The sequence below is a fragment of the Erythrolamprus reginae genome, chromosome 5 (genome assembly GCF_031021105.1).
Source record: "Erythrolamprus reginae isolate rEryReg1 chromosome 5, rEryReg1.hap1, whole genome shotgun sequence".
NCBI classification, from domain to species: Eukaryota; Metazoa; Chordata; class Lepidosauria; order Squamata; family Dipsadidae; genus Erythrolamprus; species Erythrolamprus reginae.
The window spans coordinates 115,052,933-115,075,264 of NC_091954.1; the positions used below are offsets into that span (position 1 = coordinate 115,052,933).

The following is a 22,332-nucleotide window of genomic DNA, read 5'->3' on the forward strand; positions in this document are numbered from 1 at the left end:
AAGAGAAAGAGTCGATTCCCTCTTCGTTTGTCAAATTAAACACCGTCAAACTATTGCTATTATTCTTCCCATCCTTCCTTTTGCCTGTATCTCCTTTTCTGCTCATAGCTATAACTTTGTTGATTGCATTTTTACGATTTATATTGTGTTATTTAGTTTCCTAGTATGATTTATGTTGATGGCTTATTTCGTATCCTATGACTAACGCTAAGTATTGTACCTTAAGATTTACGATGAGGAATGCATTTTTATGGTGACTTTGATCATGGTTTATCACTTATAGCTTTTGTGTACCCTGAGAGTTTATGCACCAAAGACAAATTCCTTGTGTGTCCAATCACATTTGGCCAATAAAAAATTCTATCCTATCCTATCCATTTTCTATTCCATTTCTATTTCTAATTCATTTCTATTCCATTCCATTCCTTTTCTTTCCTTCTTTCCTTCCTTCCTTCCTTCCTTCCTTCCATCCTTCCTCCATTCTATTCTATTCTATTCTATTATATCCTATCCATTTTCTATATTCTATTCCACTCCACTTCATTCTTTTTCCTTCATTCTATCCTATCCTATCCATTTTCTATTCCATTTCCATTTCTAATTCATTTCTATTCCATTCCATTCCTTTTCCCTTCCTTCCTTCCCTCCCTCCCACTCCTTCCTTCCTTCCTTTCCTTCCTTCCTTCCTTTCCTTCCTTTCCTTTCCTTCCTTTCCTTCCTTCCTTTCCTTTCCTTCCTTTCCTTCCTTTCCTTCCTTCCTTTCCTTCCTTCCTTCCTTTCCTTCCTTCCTTCCCTCCCTCTCCTTCCTTCCCTTCCTTCCTTCCTTCCTTTCCTTTCCTTCCTTCCTTTCCTTCCTTCCTTCCCTTCCTTCCTTTCCTTCCTTCCTTCCCTTCCTTCCCTTCCTTCCTTCCTTTCCTTCCCTTCCTTTCCTTCCTTCCCTCCCTCCCTCCTTTCCTTCCTTCCTTCCTTCCTTTCCTTCCTTCCTTCCTTCCTTTCCTTCCTTCCTTCCTTCATTTCCTTCCTTTCCTTCCTTCCTTCCCTCCCTCCCTCCCTTCTTCCTCCCTCCCTCCCTCCCTCCTTCCTCCCTCCCTCCCTCCCTCCATTCTATCCTATCCTATCCTATCCTATCCATTTTCTATTCCATTTCTATTCCATTTCTATTTCTAATTCATTTCTATTCCATTCCATTCCTTTTCCTTCCTTCCTTCCTCCATTCCATTCATTCTGTCTTCTGTTCTGTTCTGTTCTGTTCTATCCCATCCCATCCTATCTTGGGCCCACAGTGCAGGCAGGAGACACGTATACATGTGCAGGGACGGGGTTACATGTGCTCATGGGACTTTTGGATTTTTTTGATTCCCCTCCCCTCACCTTCTTCCTTCGGCAGCGACTCTCCTCCTCTTCCTCCTCCCACCCAAATTCCAAGCTTTTATTTCTTTCCTAATGGATTTGCACACATTATTTGCTTTTACATTGATTCCTATGGGAGAAATTGCTTCTACTTCCAAACTTTTCTACTTAAGAACCTTGGCACAGAACAAATTAAGCTCTTAAGTAGAGGCCCCACTGTAATTTAATTGACAAACTGGTGAGTTTTGGGGGAGGGGGAAGGGATAATACCTTTGCCGTCTTTTGAACGGTCTGCTCTGGACTTGCAGCCTCTTCCGGTTTCGTAGCACGGACGATGCAAGTTTTCAGATCTTTTCCTAAAATAAAATTTTAAAAAACACACACACACACATGATAGAATACATTCACCGCATTTGGATCAAAGTTACTCGCGTTGCCTTTCAAAACGTCCCATTTCTGGCCCGGCGCAAGGGCCAAATGTGAGGGCTGGAAAGGAGCAAATTCATTATATAAAACACTGTGAACCGCAGCGTTTCCAGATTCCCTCTAAGCGGCAACCAAGGAAAAAAATGTGGTCCACTTCCATTGTGCACATCTGCTGGAATCAAAACAAGCCCCGAGGTTTAGAGGAACCTCCATACCAACCATAATAAACGTAATGGTGGAAAACTTGTCTTATTTCTTCAACACAAATAAGGAGTTGGAATTTCTTGGCGCTTCCGACATCGGGGTCATTTAATTTGTTACTGTACATAAACAGTCCCCTTTTGAAGGCCCTGCATTCATTAAAATATTTAACTTCCTTTAGAGAACGGTCAGCAGTATCAGAAAACGAGCGTTTTGTCTAGAAGCCTAAACCGCATCTTCTAGCGGGATCGTTTTGAAGTCAAAAAGCCTCGAGAGAATGCTACTGTCCCTTCCTTCCTTCCTTCCTTCCTTCCTTTTCCTTCCTTCCTTTCCTCCTTCCCTCTCTTCTGTGTATTATTATTATTATTATTATTATTATTATTATTATTATTATTATTTAGATTTGTATGCCGCCCCTCTCCAGACTCAGGGCGGCTCACAACAATAATAAAACAATGTACAGAGAACAAATCTAATATTTAAAAATCTGATTCTCCTCTGAAGTCGGTGTCAGCCAGTTGGGTTGCAGCACCAAACCAGACAGTTATAGAGGTGCAGGCAAGATGCACCCCATCCCTGGCTTGTATGGACACTGAAGGGAGCTCTGCTTGGAGAACCTCAAGCGGCCACAGATGGCAAACCAATGGCATGTGTGCCACAGGTGGCACATGGAGGCACATTGGGGGAGAGGGGGGCACGCAAAGCATTGCCCTACGTCAACTCCCTTGTACATGCACGCATTAGCCATCTGGGCTGTTTGAGCCCTCCAGGAAGCTTCCTGAAGCCCCGGAGTGCAAAAAAACAGCCCAGCGGGCAAACAGGAAGTTCGGGAAAACGGACTTCAGTGAGGCCTGTGCGAATGCGTGGGGACGAGGGGGATTGTGTACAGGGGTAACACACAGGGTGGTGGTGTGTGCATGCGTGGTGGGAGGGAATGGGTGTGGGCATGTGCGAGCACACACAGACCCCTCCAAAGCATCCGAAGATAGAACAAGAAGCAATGGGTGGAAACTAAACAAGGAGAGAAACAACTTAGAACTAAGGAGACATTTCCTGACAGTCAGAACAATTCATGCGTGGAACTGCTTGCCTCCAGAAGTTGTGGATGCTCCATCACTGGAGGTTTTCATGTATTGATTGGACAATTATTGTCTGGTCTGGTATAAGTATGCCCATGTCACACCAACACTCCGCAGTCTGCATTGGTTGCCAATCAGTTTCCGGTCACAATTCAAAGTATTGGTTATGACCTATAAAGCCTTTCATGGCATCGGGTCAGAATATCTCTGAGACTGCCTTCTGCCGCACGAATCCCAGCGACCGGTTAGGTCCCACAGAATTGGCCTTCTCCAGGTCCCGTCAACTAAACAATGTCATCTGGCGGGACCCAGGGGGAGAGCCTTCTCTGTGGCGGCCACGACCCTCTGGAACCAGCTTCCCCCAGAGATCAGAATTGCCCCCACCCTCCTCGCCTTTCGTAAGCTCCTTAAAACCCACCTCTGTCGTCAGGCATGGGGGAACTGAGATATTCCTTTTCCCCAGGCCTATACAATTTATGCATGGTATGTTTGTGTGTATGTTTGGTTTTTAATAAGGGTTTCTTAGTTATTTTAAATATTAGATTTGTCATATGCTGTTTTATTATTGTTGTTAGCCGCCCCGAGTCTCCGGAGAGGGGCGGCATACAAATCAAATCAAATCAAATCAAATCAAATCAAATCAAATCAAATCAAATCAAATCAAATCAAATCAAATCAAATCAAATCAAATCAAATAAATAAATAAATAAATAAATAAATAAATAAATAAATAAATAAATAAATAAATAAATAAAGTCTCCTGCTTGGGCAGTGGGTTGGACTAAAGCAGGGGTCTCCAACCTTGGCAACTTTAAGATTTGTGGACTTCAACTCCCAGAATTCCTCAGCCAGCGCTTTTTTAAAAAAAATATTTTTATTGGTTTTGCACATTTGAAAATAACATAAAACAAACATAGAACGGTGCCCAGTGCATGTGCCCATCACCGACTGACAATACCCACCACCACCACCACCAATTGTGGGGGTTCAAATATTTACTAGTTTATGTTCTTTTATTTCCTTAGTTCTACTTTGCATTTGTTTACTATTCAAAGAGTGATTGGAGTTTATTTTTCACATTTTCTCCTACTCAACATATAATCTTTCACCTAATTTATTTATTTATTATTTATTATTTGGATTTGTATGGCGCCCCTCTCCGAAGACTCCATCGTACCATCAGCTTCTCCAATTTATTTTCGTCGAAATTGTTTAATCTTATTTCCATTTATTCCTCAGCCAGCTTTGAAGTCCACAAGTCTTAAAGTTGTTAAGGTTGGAGACCTTTGGACTAGAGGACCTCCAACACCCCCTTCCAAAATAGTTTTTGTAACCTCTGTCGGCTGAGTGAGGTGCACATCTGGACTGTTTTGGGGCAGCTCAGGAACCCAGTGGATCCCCCACCCTGCCAGTGGGAGAGAATCACTCGACATCCAGCCAATAAGAGCAAGCCCCCCCCCCCCCAAAAAAAGGATCTGGAACTACCCAGCAAAAAAATCAGGACCAGGAAAAAAATCCCAAGAAAGCAGAGTTTTATCACGCAGGAAGGGAAAGGAAGGAAGGCAGAGAGGGGCAGGAGGTCATTGTCATTTGCCAAACCCCAGAAATAAACTAAGATGAACCTTTGCTGTCGTGGTTATCCTGTCACTATTCAATATTTCCACCCTGGGTAAGACTTTGTTTGCAGTGGGAGATTTACTGTGTTAGCTTGGGCAGGGAGCAGCGCGGCTTATCTTACAGTGCAAACAGCCTCCAGCGGGCATCGGACCAGCAAAAAAAAATTATTATTTTTTTAATTTAAAAAGCGGAGTTGGGTTTTTTGTTTGGTTTTTTTTAAAAAAAAAAAAATCCCTTTAACTCTACCAAGATTACCTGACAAAATAATTACAGCTTTGCTGAAAAGCAAAAAAATAAAAAAATCAGGCACCACAATTTGGAGGGTCCAAGAAATCCCTCCAAATTAATTCCATGATTCCCAGCAAATTAAATCCAGCCCTGGGGAGGTTATCACCCACTCCGGGACACCCCCTTAGACAAATTTGCAAGCTTGGTGGTGGGTGGGGAGTGGGGGCTGCCCCTCAGCCGCGGATCCGAGATGGCACGGTTTGATCCTAAGGGGGCACATGATGGAAATATTTAAGTATGTGAAAGGGTTAAATAAGGTCCAGGAGGGAAGTGTTTTTAATAGGAAAGTGAACACAAGAACAAGGGGGCACAATCTGAAATGTTAGTTGGGGGAAAGATCAAAGGCAACATGAGAAAATATTATTTTACTGAAAGAGTAGTAGATCCTTGGAACAAACTTCCAGCAGACGTGGTAGATAAATCCACAGTAACTGAATGTAAACATGCCTGGGATAAACATATATCCATTGTAAAATAAAATACAGGAAATAGTATAAGGGCAGAGTAGATGGACCATGGGGTCTTTTTCTGCCGTCAGTCTTCTATGTTTCTATGTTTCTAAGTGAACGTTCCTGAAAGTTTCCCGCCACCAATTAGATTTAAGCGGGGGCATCGGAAACGTGGCCAAAGCAACCCCCTCCCCTTCGAGGCATCCCGTATTAAAACACTTATTAGTCATGACAATTCCAATTTTTTTAAAAAAAAAAATTCTTTTTTTTTCCAGGCTCGCTGCAAAATGCCCCCGTGAAAATTCGTCCCAGCCTCTCCAAGAATAGGGAAAACTAACACTTTGCGATTCCCCCGCTTGTAAATCTGTGTGTTTGCTGATTTATTTGCTTTGAACTTGACGGGGGTGGAAAAGGGGGGAACGGCATCCTTCATCCCGGATGGACAGGGGATCAAGGGAGGCCTCGGTGGTCCAATAACAATACCACCTGGCAGGGAGAAGATGCATCAAGGATTGGTGGTTAAGACAACTCCATCGGGACTGTTGGAGAAGTCAACACGGACTGGACTGTTGAACTTCTTATTTTGGGGTTTTTTTTTTAAAAAAAGAGCAACTAACTGGCCTCTCTAAGCTTGCTGGACCACAGAGGCCTTGAAGACGGTCCAACACAGCTCCCACGTTCAGAACCGCTCCAAAGATTTCATAGCTGCTTTGCTAGATCTCCTGATTCTTCCATGACCAGTCAAGGCCCAGAGGGGAGGTTGTGTAGCCTAATGTTAGGGGTGACGAGATGGTAGGGTTGCAATGTCTAAGGGGCTGCCCCAAAGAAGACAGCGTCAGCCGGTCCTGACAAGAAGCAACGGATGGAAACTACCATATTTTTCGGAGTATAAGATGCACCTATTATTATTATTATTATTATTATTATTATTATTATTATTATTATTATTAATTTATTAGATTTGTATGCCGCTCCTTTCCGAAGACTCAGAGCATCTCATAACAATAAAGCACAGTACAAATCCAATTATTAAAAACAATTTTAATTTAACCGAGTTTACGGAGAGGGGCGGCATACAAATCTAATTAATCTAATTAATATCTAATTAATTAATGCCCTTCATGGCATCGGACCAGAATATCAATCTTCGGAGAGGGGCGGCATACAAATCTAATAAATTATTATTATTATTATTATTATTATTATTATTATTATTATTATTATCATCATCTCCGGGACCGCCTTCTGCCGCACAAATCCCAGCGGCCGGATAGGTCCCACAGAGCTGGCCTTCTCCGGGTCCCGTCGACTAAACAATGTCATTTGGCAGGACCCAGGAGAAGAGCCTTCTCTGTGGCGGCCCCGACCCTCTGGAACCAGCTCCCCCCAGATATCAGAGTTGCCCCCACCCTCCTTGCCTTTCGCAAGCTCCTTAAAACCCACCTCTGTCGTCAGGCATGGGGGAATTGAGATATTCCCTTCCCCCTAGGCTTATAGAATTTATACATGGGATGCTTGTATGTATGAGTGGTTCTTTAAATTGGTTTTTTTTAGATTATTTTTTAATATTAGATTTGTTACATTGCCTTCTTTATTGTTGTATGCCGCCCCGAGTCTTCGGAGAGGGGCGGCATACAAATCTAATAAATAAATAAATAAATAAATAAATAATTTAAAAACCTTAATATGAAAACAATCATACATCCCAAACATACCATGCATAAAACGTAACGGCCCAGGGGAATCAATTTCCCCATGCCTGACGGCAGAGGTGGGTTTTAAAAAGTTTGCGAAAGGCAAGGAGGGTGGGGGCAGTCCTGCTCTCTGGGGGGAGTTGGTTCCAGAGGGTCGGGGCCGCCACAGAGAAGGCTCTTCCCCTGGGTCCCGCCAGACGACATTGTTTTGTCGACGGGACCCGGAGAAGGCCAACTCTGTGGGACCTAATCGGTCGCTGGGGTTCGTGCGGCAGAAGGCGGTCCCTTCCCCACCCTCCCTAAAAGAGGATGAAAATTTGGGTGCGTCTCATATTCTGTAGCTTTTTTGAAGCTTTTTTCCCCAGCCTTAAGGAGGCGCTAGTGATATTCCTGGCACTTATCGGCCTGTAGGCTTTTTCATTGCTACTCTCTCCAAAGAAAGTTTTTCCATCCCTAAGTCTTTTGCAGGTTTTTTTAAATTGCTCCTCTCTCAAAAGAAGGCTTTTCCCCCAGCCCTAAGTCTTTGTAGGCTTCTTTCCCCCCGGCTACTTGCTCTGAAGAATGTTTTCTTCAGAAGAAGGGGCCAAAGACGGGCTACAAGAATGGTGGAAGGTCTTAAGCATAAAACGTATCAGGAAAGACTTCATGGACTCCATCTGTATAGTCTGGAGGACAGAAGGAAAAGGGGGGACATGATCAAAACATTTAAATATGTTAAAGGGTAAAATAAGGTCCAGGAGGGAAGTGTTTTTAATAGGAAAGTGAACCCAAGAACAAGGGGACACAATCTGAAGTTAGTTGGGGGAAAGATCAGAAGCAATATGAGAAAACATTAGTAGTAGATGCTTGGAATAAACTTCCAGCAGACGTGGTTGGTAAATCCACAGGAACTGAATTTAAACATGCTTTAAACGTAGATCCATCCTAAGATAAAATACAGGAAATAGTATAAGGGCAGACTGGAGGTCTTTTTCTGCTGTCAATCTTTTGTGTTTCCTATGGGGTTTTTTTCCAGCCTTAATGAGGCGCTAACGATCTTCTCAGCTTTCAGGCTTTTGCATTGCTACTCTCTCCAAGTAAGGTTTTCTTAAGCCCTAACCAGGAGATAAAATAATGTGCTGAAACTGACCAGACTAATAATAATAATAATAATAATAATAATAATAATTAATAATAATAATAATAACAATTAATAATAATAATTTATAATAATAATAATTAATAATAATAATTTATTAGATTTGTATGCCGCCCCTCTCCGAAGACTCGGGGCGGCTCACGATAAAAACAATATTATAATGGCACAAATCTAATATTAAAAAAAAACCTAAAAACCCTATCATAATTAAAAACCAACAGCACATACATACCAAACATAAATAAATAATAAGCCAGGGGGAAAAGGTGTCTCAAATCCCCCATGCCTGGCGGTATAGGTGGGTCTTAAATAGGTTACGGAAGACAAGGAGGGTGGGAGCAGTTCTAATCTCCGGGGGGAGTTGATTAAAGAGGGCCGGGGCCGCCACAGAGAAGGCTCTTCCCCTGGGGCTCGCCAGACGACATTGTTTAGTCGACGGGACCCGGAGAAGGCCAACTCTGTGGGACCTTATCGTCCGCTGGGATTCGTGCGGTAGCAGGCGGTTCCGGAGGTACTCTGGTCCAATGCCATGTAGGGCTTTAAAGGTCATGACCAACACTTTGAATTGTGACTAAGGATGCTAGCTGGATTTTTTTTAAAGAAATCTAAAATCCAGTTCCAAACCTTTATTTAAAGAGAATCAGAGATGGTTCATCAGTGATTACGTTTCCCAGATTTAGTGACAAAGACTGATTTCCCTGTCGCTGCCCTTGGACCAAATAACTTCCAGAAGACGTGTTACAAAAATGAATCGACTCTTCCCAGAGCCGGGAAACACGAGCATTTTGAAACACGCCCCCCTCCTCCTCCTCCTCCTCCTCCTCCTCCTCCTCCCTGGAAATGCACAATGATTTCCCAACGGGAGAGGGGGGGAGGGAAGCTGAGGCCAACTTGCCCAGAAGCCCTGGACATTGCAACATGGAGACTTCAAGCATCAAGGTTGGAACAATTTAAAATCCTGTAAAACAGATCGCGTTGGCTCTGCAACTTGATGAGGAACTCTGCTGGTCACCTTCTACCGCTGCAGAATAGAATAGAATAGAATAGAATGCAGTGGAGTGGAGAATAGAATAGAATAGAAAAAAATAGAATAGAATAGAATAGAATAGGATGGAGTGGAGTGGAGAATAGAATACAATAGAATAGAAAAGAATAGAATACAATAGAATGGAGTGGAGTGGAGAATAGGAAAAAAAAGAATAGAATAGAATAGAATTGAATTGAATTCTTTATTGGCCAAGCATGATTGGACACACAAGGAATTTGTCTTGGGTGCAGATGCTCTCAGTGTACATAAAAGAAAAAGAGACATTTGTCAAGAATCATGAGGTCCAGCACTTAATGATTATAGGGGTCAAATAAGCAATGAGGAAACAATCAATATTAAGAAAAATCTTAGGATACAAGCAACAAGTTACAGTCATACAGTCCTAAGCGGGAGGAAATGAGTGATAGGAACGATGAGAAAAAAACTAGTAGTAATAGTAGTGCAGACTTAGTAAATACTTTGACAGTGATGAGGGGATAATTTGTTTAGCAGAGTGAGGGTGTTCAAGAAAAAACTGTCCTTGGGTCTAGTTGTCTTGGTGTGCAGTGCTCTGTGGCGACATTTTGAGGGTAGGAGTTGAAACAGTTGGTGTCCAGGATGCGAGGGGTCAGTCAGTATTTTCCCCGCCCTCTTTTGGACTCGTGCAGTCTACAGGTCCTCAGTGGAAGGCAGGTTGGCAGCAATGTTTTGTTCTGCAGTTCTGATTATATAATTCTGATTATAGAGAGTATCTTACAGGGTGACCGGGGGGAAAAAAACATTTTGAAATTGTCTGATATTTCCCTGGACATTCCCCTGTCCCTTGCAATCTAGTCAAGGCACAGGCCTAGATGACGTCATACCAAACAGCTAAGCCGTGGAGAAATATCGGTAGCTGAGGAAGCAAGTTGTTGCCACAGTTATGCTCATTTTTGCTTGACTCTGCCAGGCAGCGCAATCCAGGGTTTTTTAAATATGATTTTTCCCTGACTTTTAAATATTTTAATACAGTTTGTTTTTCCCCCTTGATTTATTCCGTTTTTTTTCACAAATTCCCTGATAATTCCCTGCTATTTCTTAAACCGCCGATTTCCCTGATAATTCCCTGATTTCCCTGTTTCCCAGGTTTGCTGGACACCCTGATCTTAACCTCCTGCACCTGCACATGTTTTGCCAATTGCACAGTGGCAGATTTGACAGCGCTCCAGAGGGTCAACGTCATTGCCCAGATGGTCACTGGTTGCCCTCTGCCCACTCTTTGGAAAAGCTTGGTAGCACCCGCTGCCTTTAAGAAAGTCCAAAATGTTCTCAAAGATCCATCTCATCCTGGGCACCTCCTTTTTTTCCCCCAAACTATTACCATCTGGCAGCTGTTGTGGTTAGCTCTGGCCCAGCTCCTGCCCCAAGGACTGTGGATGTGGGGGAGACATCCACATGCTGCAGGCCTGTTTTGCCCCCGGTGGAATCTGCTGATGAAGGCTCCTCTGACCAAGAAGACATGAGTGACAGGGAAGAGGAGAGTGGGGCAGACAGCTCAGAAGGAGATCAATTATCTAGCTCCTCCTTGGATTCAGAACAAGAGTTAATGATACAGCCACGCATGCGGAGAGCGATGCATAGGCAACAACAACTGAGAGATTATTATCAAAGAAAATGAGGCCACGTGTGGTTGGGTGGGGCTGTGGTCATTAGTGAGGCTGCTATAAAGAGCAGCCTGTGGGTTTGGCCATTGTGGAGGATTATCTGATCGTTGTGTTTCGTGACTGCTTTACTGACTTTGACCTTTTGTGTGCTGATTTTTCCCCGCTTTGAAACTAAACCAGAGCAAAGTGTGTTTCACTTTGTGAAAGAAGAAGGACTGTGAATTGCCTCACAGCTGCAAGCTGAGTATCACAGAACTGATAAGGGACTTGTACAAATTACCAGTTTGTTTGGAGACGAGTGCTCTTTGCTATACCAAAAGAGGGCTTAAGTGAATATTCATTATAAAAAACATTGTTTTGAATTTTCAAACGTGTGTGTCTCTGAAATTTGTACCTGTGAATTTTTGGGAGGAGTCTACCAGAGAGCCCGACAGAACAGCAGCCAGTACAGGACAATAAAAACAAGGAGAAACAGCCTTAAAAACAGTTTCTATCCCAGGGCAGTAATTGTAAGGTGTAAGCCACCTTGAGTCCCAAGGGATTGGGCAGCATATAAGTCCAATAAATAAAATATATAAATAAATAAATATTGAATTCCACTGTATTGTATTGGCAGTTCTGTGTTAGCAAAAACGTCAGAAGAGAAGGATTTAGGGGTAGTGATTTCTGACAGTCTCAAAATGGGTGAGCAGTGCAGTCAGGCGGGAGGAAAAGCAAGTAGGATGCTTGGCTGCATAGCTAGAGGTATAACAAGCAGGAAGAGGGAGATAGTGATCCCACTTTATAGAGCGCTGGTGAGACCATATTTGGAATACTGTGTCCAGTTCTGGAGACCTCACCTACAAATTGAAACGGTCCAAAGACGGGCTACAAGACTGGTGGAAGGTCTTAAGCATAAAACGTATCAGGAAAGACTCAATGAACTCAATCTGTACAGTCTGGAGGACAGAAGGAAAAGGGGGGACACGATCAAAACATTTAAATATGTCAAAGGGTTAAATAAGGTTCAGTAGGGAAGTGTTTTTAATAGGAAAGTGAACACAAGAACAAGGGGACACAATCTGAAGTTAGTTGGGGGAAAGATCAAAAGCAACGTGAGAAAATATTATTTGACTGAAAGAGTAGTAGATCCTTGGAACAAACTTCCAGCAGACGTGGTTGGTAAATCCACAGTCACTGAATTGAAACATGCCTGGGATAAACATAGATCCATCCTAAGATAAAATACAGGAAATAGTATAAGGGAGACTAGATGAACCATGAGGTCTTTTTTTGCCATCAGTCTTCTATGTTTCTATGTTTCTATGTATTCCACTGCAACATTAACGCAATTGAGCCGGGGTGGTGCAGCAGGTAGAGTGCTTTACTGCAGGCCACTGAAGCTGATTTGTAGATCTGAAGGTCAGCGGTTCAAATCTCATCACCGGCTCAAGGTTGACTCAGCCTTCCATCCTTCCGAGGTGGGTAAAATGAGGACCCGGATTGTGGGGGCAATAGCCTAGCTCTGTTTTTTTTTAAAGTGCTATTGCTAATACGTTGTAAGCCCCCCTGAGTCTAAGGAGAAGGGCGGCATTAAAAAATCAAATAAATAAATAAAATAAATAAATATCATGCATTATCAATTCAATTGTGTCGAATGCGAAGGATGTGTGTTTGGGTTTCATTTTTTTAACGTACAAATGTATACCGAAGATGGCGTTTAAATTCCGTTGTACCAGGTGCCATGACAATAAAGTAAACGTACTAGACAGAATCCCAAAATCAGCTAAAGGGGAAAACTAAAGTCAGGTGCCGGGTGTGAAATCCTCACCTTTTTCCCCAGCCCCCAAAGGCAGCTTCCGCTTCAGTTCTCTTGCACCCTCTTGTTCGCTTCTCTCGTCCAACTGAGCCTCCGTCACGGCATCTGGACTGCCGGCCCCCACTTTGCCCGGACTGGGAAGGACCGGAGCGCCTGGTGAACGTGAAGGGTCCTCTGAGCTTGGGGGAGCTTCCGTTTCTTGGTCGCAAGGGTCTGGCTTGTTCACCTGGAGAGTCAGAAAGGAGAAATGGTACATTTGCGGCTGTGAGGGCAGAAATGGTCAACTGGCCACTTGGACCTCTGCCAGAAGTCCTGAGAGCCCCCGGCCTTCACCACCATCCGTTATATTACAGCGGCTATAAGTTTAGTTTAGTTTATTACATTTGTATGACGCCCCTCTCCGAAGACTCGGGGCAGAAAGAGAGTTTGGGCCTTTGCTTTTTCATCCCTTCCATTCAGCTGCTGTTTTCTTGTTCAGGAAGATAAGATGAGATGAGATAAGATAAAAGATGAAATGAAATGAAATAATAAAATAAAATAAAAAGATAAAAGATGAAATGAAATGAATAAAATAAAGTAAAATAAAATAGTAAGGTAAGGTAAGGTAAGGTAAGATAAGATAAGATAAAAGAGATAAAAGAGATAAAAGAGATAAAAGAGATAAAAGTGATAAAAGAGATAAAAGAGATAAAAGAGATAAAAGAGATAAAAGTGATAAAAGAGATAAAAGAGATAAAAGAGATAAAAGAGATAAAAGAGATAAAGATAAAAACTGGGATTAGACAATTTACAATTTAGTGACTCCTTCACCTTCAACCGCAACAACACACGAGCACATAATAGATTCAAACTCCATGTAAACCGCTCTAAACTCGACTGCAGAAAATATGACTTCAGGAGTGATCAATGCCTGGAATGCACTACCTGACTCGGTGCTTTCTTCCTCAAACCCCAAAATCTTCAATCTTAGATTATCTACAGTCGACATCTCCCCGTTCCTAAGAGGTCTGTAAGGGGCGTGCATAAGCACACCATTGTGCCTACCGTCCCTCTCCTACTCTCCTATTGTCCTATTTTATTGTTACTTTTTTTTACTTAGGTTGTGTTTATGCAAACTACTACTATCCTATAGAGAATACAGTGGAATAGAATAGAATAGAATGGGATGGGACAGAAATATTGGAAAGAAGAATGGAATGGAATGGAATACAATACAATACAATACAATACAATACAATACCAGAGTTGGAAGGGATCTTAGAGGTCTTCTAGTCCAACCAATGATAATATAATTGGACATTGCAGAGGCCAAATTGTATAGGGGGGGAGGGAGAAGGCAGAGCCGTTTCCTCTTTAGGACGAGCGAACCAAATCTTCCAAAGGCCCCTGAGTAAACCCACCACAGCAGGGCCAATGCGGCAGCGGCAGCCGCATTCCTGTCGTCCGCCAATGCTCAGGAGAGTTATGCAAGCGGCCTGCTCCCCCCTCCTCCTTTGGGTCAGGATCGCGAGCGAGCAAATTCTTGGACCTGCAGCTGTGCAGTTTGAAATCACTTTCAGAGTCAGTATTCTATTTGTATGCCGCCCTTCTCTGAAGACTCTTAACGGTTGCAAGAAATGGCGGTATTAGTCAAAAGTAACGAGATGGGAGAATTTAGAGAAATAAAAGAAGCAGCGATAGAAAGCGCTCAGGCGGTCATAGTCTTGGGTTGGAAGGATGCGGCAAAATGGACAATACAAAATTGGTACCGGTACATGGTGGACCACATTCAATTTGAGATTATGGATAAAAGGATGAATTTGGTTAATGAAACTGACTTGTGACAACTGATGGGACGATGGGACAAGGGAAGATGATATATGGCGAGTAGATTCCGAGACCAAGCTACAAGAAATAAATTGGAATCACTTTATAATATGTAAATAGATATTTTGTTTGTTTGTTTGTTTGTTTGTTTGTTTGATTTGTATGCCGCCCCTCTCCGTAGACTCGGGGCGGCTAACAACAATAATGAAACAGTATATAAGAAATCTAATATTTAAAATGACTAAAAACCCTTATTTTGCTCTTGGGTTAAAATGGTTTATACAAGAAACACCCTCAATTGGTGGGATAAATGTTTGTCTGGTGGTGGGCACAATTCACACAAACACTTGTTTTATGTTGTGTGAGTCTTATATTGTAATAAAAACTAATAAAAAAATTAATTTAAAAAAAAACAAGAAAGGTTGTAAAACAGAGGAAAAGCCAACTTAACAACCCTCTTGCCTCCCAATGGGAAACTTGAGTTACTCTTGTGGCCGCAAGTCGAGGATTACCTCTGCAAGGCAGTCCTGAGTAGGGAAAGTTGTCACCTGTGTGTATTGGGTGGCAGATATCCGCCTGGGCTTTGAGTAAGCAGTGAGTAAGTCAGGTGGAAGGGGTGGGAGAAGGGCTCGTCCCAGCTGAAACAGCTGGATTTTCCCACCATTGCTGGGTGGAAGCCGCACAACTGGGGCCGAAGGGGTCAAATTCAAATCTAACAAAATACACACTTGTCACAAAACCAAGGACCTGCTGCGTGTAGGTGGGACGTTATCGTGGGCTCTGACGCTTTTTGCGGCACAAAGCCGGATGGAAAAACACATAGTTTCTGCTCCTGGGATGTGAATGGCGACCTTTATTTTGATCCACCCCTAATAGAGAGAAAAATAAAGTGAAGGAAGCAGAAATCGGGATGATGAATATTCTCATTTTTAAATTTCCCTTTCCTGGTGTTTTCGAAACAGGGAAAATGAGCCCGTTTTTTCCCCACCTCCCTTCGGAAGCATCCTGAGGTTTGAGCAAGATGATGGAACAAGCAAAGAGGGCAAAGTGGATTCTATCGTGGTGGAGGGGGGGGGCGGTGTTAGAGCAGGGGTCTCCATCTCCAACCTTGGCATCTTTAAGATTTGTGGACTTCAACTCCCAGAATTCCTCAGCCAGCTTTGCTCAACACTTACAGCTTTTCGGGCTGAGGGATTATTATTATCTTCCTTTATTAGATTTCTATGCCGCCCTTTTCCACATACAAATGTACAAGAAATCTAACATTTAAAATTCTAAAAAAGACAACATCAGTCCTAAGAAACATACGAAATCTAAATAATTCCTATTCTAAAACTCCAGTTCATTTAACAACCAATCAGCAACATTCATCCTAACATACATAATAAATCCAGTCATGGGCCGGGGTAGATGTTAAAGTTCGGTGGCCCCATGCCTGTCAGCAGGGGTGCATTTTCAAGACCATACGGAAGGCAAGGATGGTGGGGGCAGTGCGAATCTCCGGGGGAAGTTGATTCCAGAGGGCTGGGGCTGCCACAGAGAAGGCTCTTCCCCTAGGCGCCACCAAGCGACATTGTCTGATTGACGGGGCCTGGAGAAGGCCGGCTCTGTGGGACCTGACTGATCGCTGGGATACGTGAGGCAGAAGACAGTCCCACAAGTCTTCCTTTTTTAATTAAACAATAATAATTTTCTCCACCATATATCAAATAATTATATCCATATAAACCAAACATATTAATTTTAAAAAACACCAAAAATAATTCAATTCTATCAATATCTGACAGTCTGAACTTCCATTTTCTATTCACTCAACCTTCCTTTCTCTTCTCCTCCTCCTCCTCCTCACGCTGCTACTTTCTTTAACTTTCTCTCCTCCTTCCTTTTCCAATCTCTCCATTCTCTATCTCCTCCTACCTTTCCACTTCCTCTTTTATTTATTATTATTATTATTATTATTATTATTTATTAGATTTGTATGCCGCCCCTCTCCGAAGACTCGGGGCGGCTCACAACAATAATAGAAACAATATAACAGTGAAACAAATCTAATATTAAAAATAAAACATATATAAAACCCCAGCAATTAAAACCATACAACACATACATACCAAACATAAAATATAAAAGCCTGGGGGAGGATGTCTCAGTTCCCCCATGCCTGGCGATAAAGTTGGGTCTTGAGTAATTTGCGAAAGACAAGGAGGGTGGGGGCAGTTCTGATCTCTGGGGGGAGTTGATTCCAGAGGGCCAGGGCCGCCACAAAGAAGGCTCTTCCCCTGGGGCCCGCCAAACGACATTGTTTAGTCGACGGGACCTGGAGAAGGCCAACTCTGTGGGACCTTATCGGCCGCTGGGATTTGTGCGGTAGAAGGCAGTTCCGGAGATATTCTGGTCCAATGCCATGCAGGGCTTTAAAGGTCGTGACCAACACTTTGAATTGTGACCGGAAACTGATGGGCAACCAATGCAGGACTCTCCTCCTTTCTTTCCCTTTCCCTGAGTGAACGGTCTGTAATTCTAAAAGTCCTTTATTGGAACAGACCGAGAGCTTCTTTCTATTATCTTGTCATCTTGCCAAAGCTTTTATTATTATATCATTACTTTAAATCCAAGCCAAGATTATTTTGGATGTATGACTTTTGTCGGTGCTGCCTCCCCACTCCCTACTATTCTCGTCACCTGGATTAAAAAATAGTGCTTCTAATCCTCCCTTTTCTTTGTAATATTTATTCAATCTTTTTCTAGTTAAATTTCTTATACAACCACACATGCAATTTCATCCCTATTTTGTAATTTTCAGAATCTTTTTTGTCTTTAATCTTCATTGAGAAACGTGAGAAAAAATTATTTGACTGAAAGAGGAGTAGATGCTTGGAACAAACTTCCAGCAGACGTGGTTGGTCAATCCACAGGAACTGAATTTAAACCTGCCTGGGATAAACACAGATCCATCCTAAGATAAAAAACAGGAAATAGTATAAGGGCAGACTAGATGGACAGTGAGGTCTTTTTCTGCCGTCAATCTTCTAGGTTTCTATGTTAATCTGTTCATTTCTGCACAGTCTAATATTTTTATCACTTCTCCTTCCTCCAGAACCACTTTGGGGCAAATGCCTCTTCCTTTTCCCTTCTCTTTCCTTCCCTCTCTTTTCCTTTCCTTCTTCTCTTTTTCCTTCCTTCCCTATTCTCCCTTTCTCCCTTTCCTTCTTTCTTTTCCTTTCCTTTCCCTTCCTCATTTCCTTCCCTCAATTTTCTTCTTCCCTTTTTTCTTCCTTTCCCTTCACTTCTTCTCTTCTTCCTTCCCTCCCATTTCTTTTCCCCTTTCCATTCCTTTTCTCTTTTCTACCTTCCCCTCCTCTCTCCTCCCCTCTTCTCGGGCAGCTTCCGACAAGCACAGTCAATGGGGGAAGCCACTCCCTAATTCACTTAATAAGTATAGTAATTGTCTTAACCGTGTCCATATATATATACACAGTATATTGCAAAATGAGGCAAAACTCATTTTGCAATAATGCAACTGCAACAATTGCAATAATGCAACTGTAATAAATGCAACTGCATTTTGCAATAATGCAACTGCAACTTAACTGCAATTAACAACTGCCTCCCACTCCTGTTGGGAGTCTGTCTGTCTGTCTGTCTGTCTGTCTGTCTGTCTGTCTGTCTGTCTGTCTGTCTGTCTATCTATCTATCTATCTATCTATTGGATTTATATGCCGCCCCTCTCCGAAAACTCGGGGCGGCTAACAGCAATCATAAACAATATACAGTAATAATCCAGTACTAAAAGCTAATTAAAACCCCCTTAATATAAAAAACCAAACATACATACAAACATACCATGCATAAAATTGTAAAGGCCTAGGGGGAAAGGGTATCTCAATTCCCCCATGCCTGGGGGCAGAGGTGGGTTTTGAGCAGCTTACGAAAGGCAAGGAGGGTGGGGGCAACTCTAATCTCTGGGGGGAGTTGGTTCCAGAGGGCCGTGGTCGCCACAGAGAAGGCTCTTCCCCTGGGCCCCACCAAGCGACATTGTTTGGTTGACGGGACCCGGAGAAGACCCACTCTGTGGGACCTAACTGGTCGCTGGGATTCGTGCGGCAGATATATACACAGTATATTGCAAAATGAGGCAAAACTCATTTTGCAATAATGCAACTGCAACTTAACTGAAATTAATAACTGCCTCGCTTAGCAGCGTAAGTGTTGGGAGTCAATTTGTGGTCATAGTTAAGGGCTACCTGTAAATTGGACGGCTACCAGGACAAACTCACTGAGTGAATTGGGCCAAACAGGCCTACCTGACAAGTGGGTTGTTCTGGAGATAAAAAGGGAGTTGGCCGCAGCCTTGAGACTCCACCCTCTTCTTCACTAGCAGCTGGGCAGCACCGCAGATGCCCACCAAGAAATAGGATACTTGCTAGATCAATTCCAGTCCTGAGATGCTTGCTAAGGTTCAAAGGTTCACACAGTCAGCAGTGAAAATAACTTGCCGAAAAATCAGATTAATCTGGGATTCATTATCCTCCCCAGAGGATCATTTGTTATGCTGGAAGGAGCAGAGAACTGCAAAAGTTATTGTAAATAGAGGAGGCAGGAGAGGGGGCTTGGCTGGGAAGCCCGGGCCAGAAGCCAAGATGAAGAGCGTTTTAAGGGGTTTTTTTTAACTCGAGCAACAGCCTTCATCTTTCGGCTGTGGCGAGGGGGGCGTTTGCCCAGGTTCGCTTGGTGCACCAGTTGCGGCCCTATCTGGACCGGGAGTCACTGCTCACAGTCACTCATGCCCTCATCACCTTGAGGTTTGACTACTGCAACACTCTCTACATGGGGCTACCTTTGAAAAGTGTTCGGAAACTTCAGATCATGCAGAACACAGCCGCGAGAGCCTTCGTGGGGCTTCCAACATTCTCCCACGTTTCTGCAACACTCCGTGGCCTGCACTGGCTGCCGATCGGTTTCCGGTCACAATTCAAAGTGTTGGTTATGACCTTTAAAGCCCTACATGGCATTGGACCAGAATACCTCCGGAACTGTCTTCTGCCGCACGAATCCCAGTGGCCAATAAGGTCCCACAGAATCGGCCTTCTCCAGGTCCCATCGACAAAACAATGTCGTCTGGCAGGCCCCAGGGGAAAAGCCTTCTCTGTGGCGGCCCCAGCCCTCTGGAACCAACTCCCCCCAGAAATCAGGACTGCCCCCACCCTCCTTGTCTTTCGCAAATTACTTAAGACCCACCTATATCATCAAGCATGGGGGAATTGAGACATCTCCCCCAGGATTATATAGTTTCTTGCATGGTATGGATGTGTTGCATGGTTTTTAAATGATGGGTTTTTAGATGCTTTTTTAATATTAGATTTGTTTACATTGTCACACTGTTTAATTATTGTTGTGAGCCACCCCGAGTCTTCGGAGTGGGGCGGCATACAAATCTTATTATTATTATTATTATTATTATTATTATTATTATTACTATTATTATTATTATTATTATTATTATTGGCATTAGGTAGACCGTGGAAAAGGAAAAGGATTAAAAATTAATTAATTAATTAATTATTCATTCATTCATTCAACTTCTGTGCTGCCCAATCCCAAAAAAGATACAAGTAATAAAAAGAAGTTGAATGTAATCTCTCAAAACTAACCCCGTGATAAAACCCATTTATATAAAAACCAGTCCAATCTTATGCATGCACACCATTCATAAAATAAAATTTGGCCATGAAAGATGGACAATTCATGGCCCCCAGGCCTGCTGGCAAAGCCAGGTCTTTCTGGCCTTGCGGAAGGCCGATAGAGTGGGAGCAGTACGGACACCGGGGGAGAGTTGGTTCCATAGAGCTGGGGCAGCCACAGAGAAGGCCCTCCCTCCCCGGTCCCGCCAACCTGCATAGATGACGGGACCTGGAGGAGACCAACCTCTATGTCTCTATGAGGTCTGTGGCAGGAAGCGGTCCTGTAAATAGTCAATAAATGGTCAAGCAAGAGAAGTGGAGGAGCAGTGGTTAGAGTGCCGGACTGCAAGCTACTTCTGCTGATCACCGGCTGCCAGCAGTTTGGCAGATCGAATCTCAGCAGGCTCAAGTTGGACGCAGCCTTCCATCCTTCCAAATGAGGACCCAGATTGCTGGGGGCAAGAGGCTGGCCAAACCACTTAGAGAGGGCTGTAAAAGCACTAGGAAGCGGTATATAAACCTAAGAGCTGTTGCTTCAGAATGGAAGCAGCCAATCAGGAATCGGAGAAGCCTCCTGCACAACAAAAGATGGGACGGTGGGGGGAGAACGTTCTGGGATCAACGAGGCCCCTTCCAACTGGAGGAAAGCCAAGAGTTCCAAAGGAGATCACCAAGATCACTCCCACCAACACTTGGCAGGGAAAGCTGCTGGAACCGAGAGCGAACCTCACTCCTTCCTACAACTGATGGCGTTACAAAGCTGGGTAATGGGAGGTCTGCAAGGAAAACGCCCAATCTCGTGGTACACGGAGGACACTTTAAACACAGCCTAGGCTGGGGTCTCTCTTCCCTACTTGGATGGACATCCCAAAAATGTGGGGCATTGGCATTCTTTGAGCTTGGCTGTTTTCTTGCAGATGTTTCCCAACCCAAATAAGTAACGTTATCAGTGCTGCAAGGGAGGGGGGGGGGTGCAGAGTGAAGGAAAAAAAGAAGGAGAGGGAAAGGGAGAGGAAGAGTGAGAAGGAGCAGGAGGAGCAGGAGGAGGAGAAGGAGGAGGAAGAGGAGGAAGAGAAACAGCAGGAGAAGGAAAAGGAGGAAGAGGAGGAGGAAGGGAGGAGGAGGAGGGAAAAAAGAGAAGGAGGAACAAGAGAGGAGGAGGAGAAGGAAGAGAAAGAGGAGGAGGAGGAGGAACAAGAGAGGAGAAGAGAGGAGGAGGAGGGAAAAAGAGGAGAAGGAGGAAGAAGAGGAGGAGGAGAAAGAAGAGAGGGGGAGAAGGAGGAGGAAGAGGGAAAAAGAGGAGGAAAAGGAGAAGGAAGAGGAGGAGGAGGAAAAGGAGAAAGAGGAGAAAGAGAGGACGAGAAGGAGGAAGAAGAGAGTACAAGGAAGAGAGGACGAGGAGGAGAAGGAAAAAAGAGGTGGAGGAAGAGGAGGAGGTGGAGGACCACTGTGGGGTCCTTGGTGCTCTCTGTGGTTGGCTGTTTTCTCGCAGGCGTTTCACTATCTGACTAGGTTACATCATCCATGCTAGAAAGGAGTTGGCTCTGCTTTCCGTTCATACACAATACAAACCCGCTCCCTGCTATCACAGATGATGTTACCTAGTTGGGTAACAAAACACGATCTGCAAGAAAACCAAGCTGAGAGAGCCGGCAATGCTAGCCGTGGAATTTTGGGAATCGTGGCCCACGGCATCTTCAGGTGGTTTTGCTGCACCAACAGAACCAGGCCCACGGAGCGCGTTTCAGAGATGTTCCTCTGAAGTCTTTCCGAACAAGCACCCTCCACGTATCTCCAGGTCTGACGCAAAGGAGGGTGCGATATATGTACCTGACGTTTTCCAGGTGGGTTTGGACAGGAAAGGGATGAAGTTGCAAGAATTCAACTCCGGCCAAACCGGCCTCTCCACCGTCCATCCCTGCATTCAGAAGCCGAGCGCGCACGCAATTTCCCCCCATCCCCGTTTTGCGTTAGCGGGGATGGAAACGACGCACGGCCCCTGCGTCACCCAGGCCGCTTGAGGTTGGCCTTAATGAGAAAGGAGATGGGATGAGACGTCAACGGGGCCGCCGGTCTTTGACGCCCTGCGAGGTGTGTCCCAGCCGACATTAAAGGCCAGGCTTGTGTTGCAAAGG

At 43.9% G+C, this 22,332-nt stretch overlaps 1 protein-coding gene across 3 annotated transcripts in view; it reads right to left on the reverse strand.

The window, feature by feature from the left end:
• The window catches only part of DIS3L2 (DIS3 like 3'-5' exoribonuclease 2), a 184,581-nt gene that overhangs the window by 96,297 nt on the left and 65,952 nt on the right, over positions 1-22,332 (reverse strand). For all 3 annotated transcript variants that reach the window (XR_011559263.1, XM_070753797.1, XM_070753799.1), the window contains exons 7-8: positions 12,723-12,936; positions 1,621-1,706 (exon numbers count right to left, since the gene is read on the reverse strand). Coding sequence is in view for 2 of the 3 variants with exons in the window: in XM_070753797.1 (XP_070609898.1) it covers positions 1,621-1,706; positions 12,723-12,936 (300 nt within the window). In the remaining variant the exon portion in view is untranslated. The remainder of the gene's footprint in view (positions 1-1,620; positions 1,707-12,722; positions 12,937-22,332) is intronic.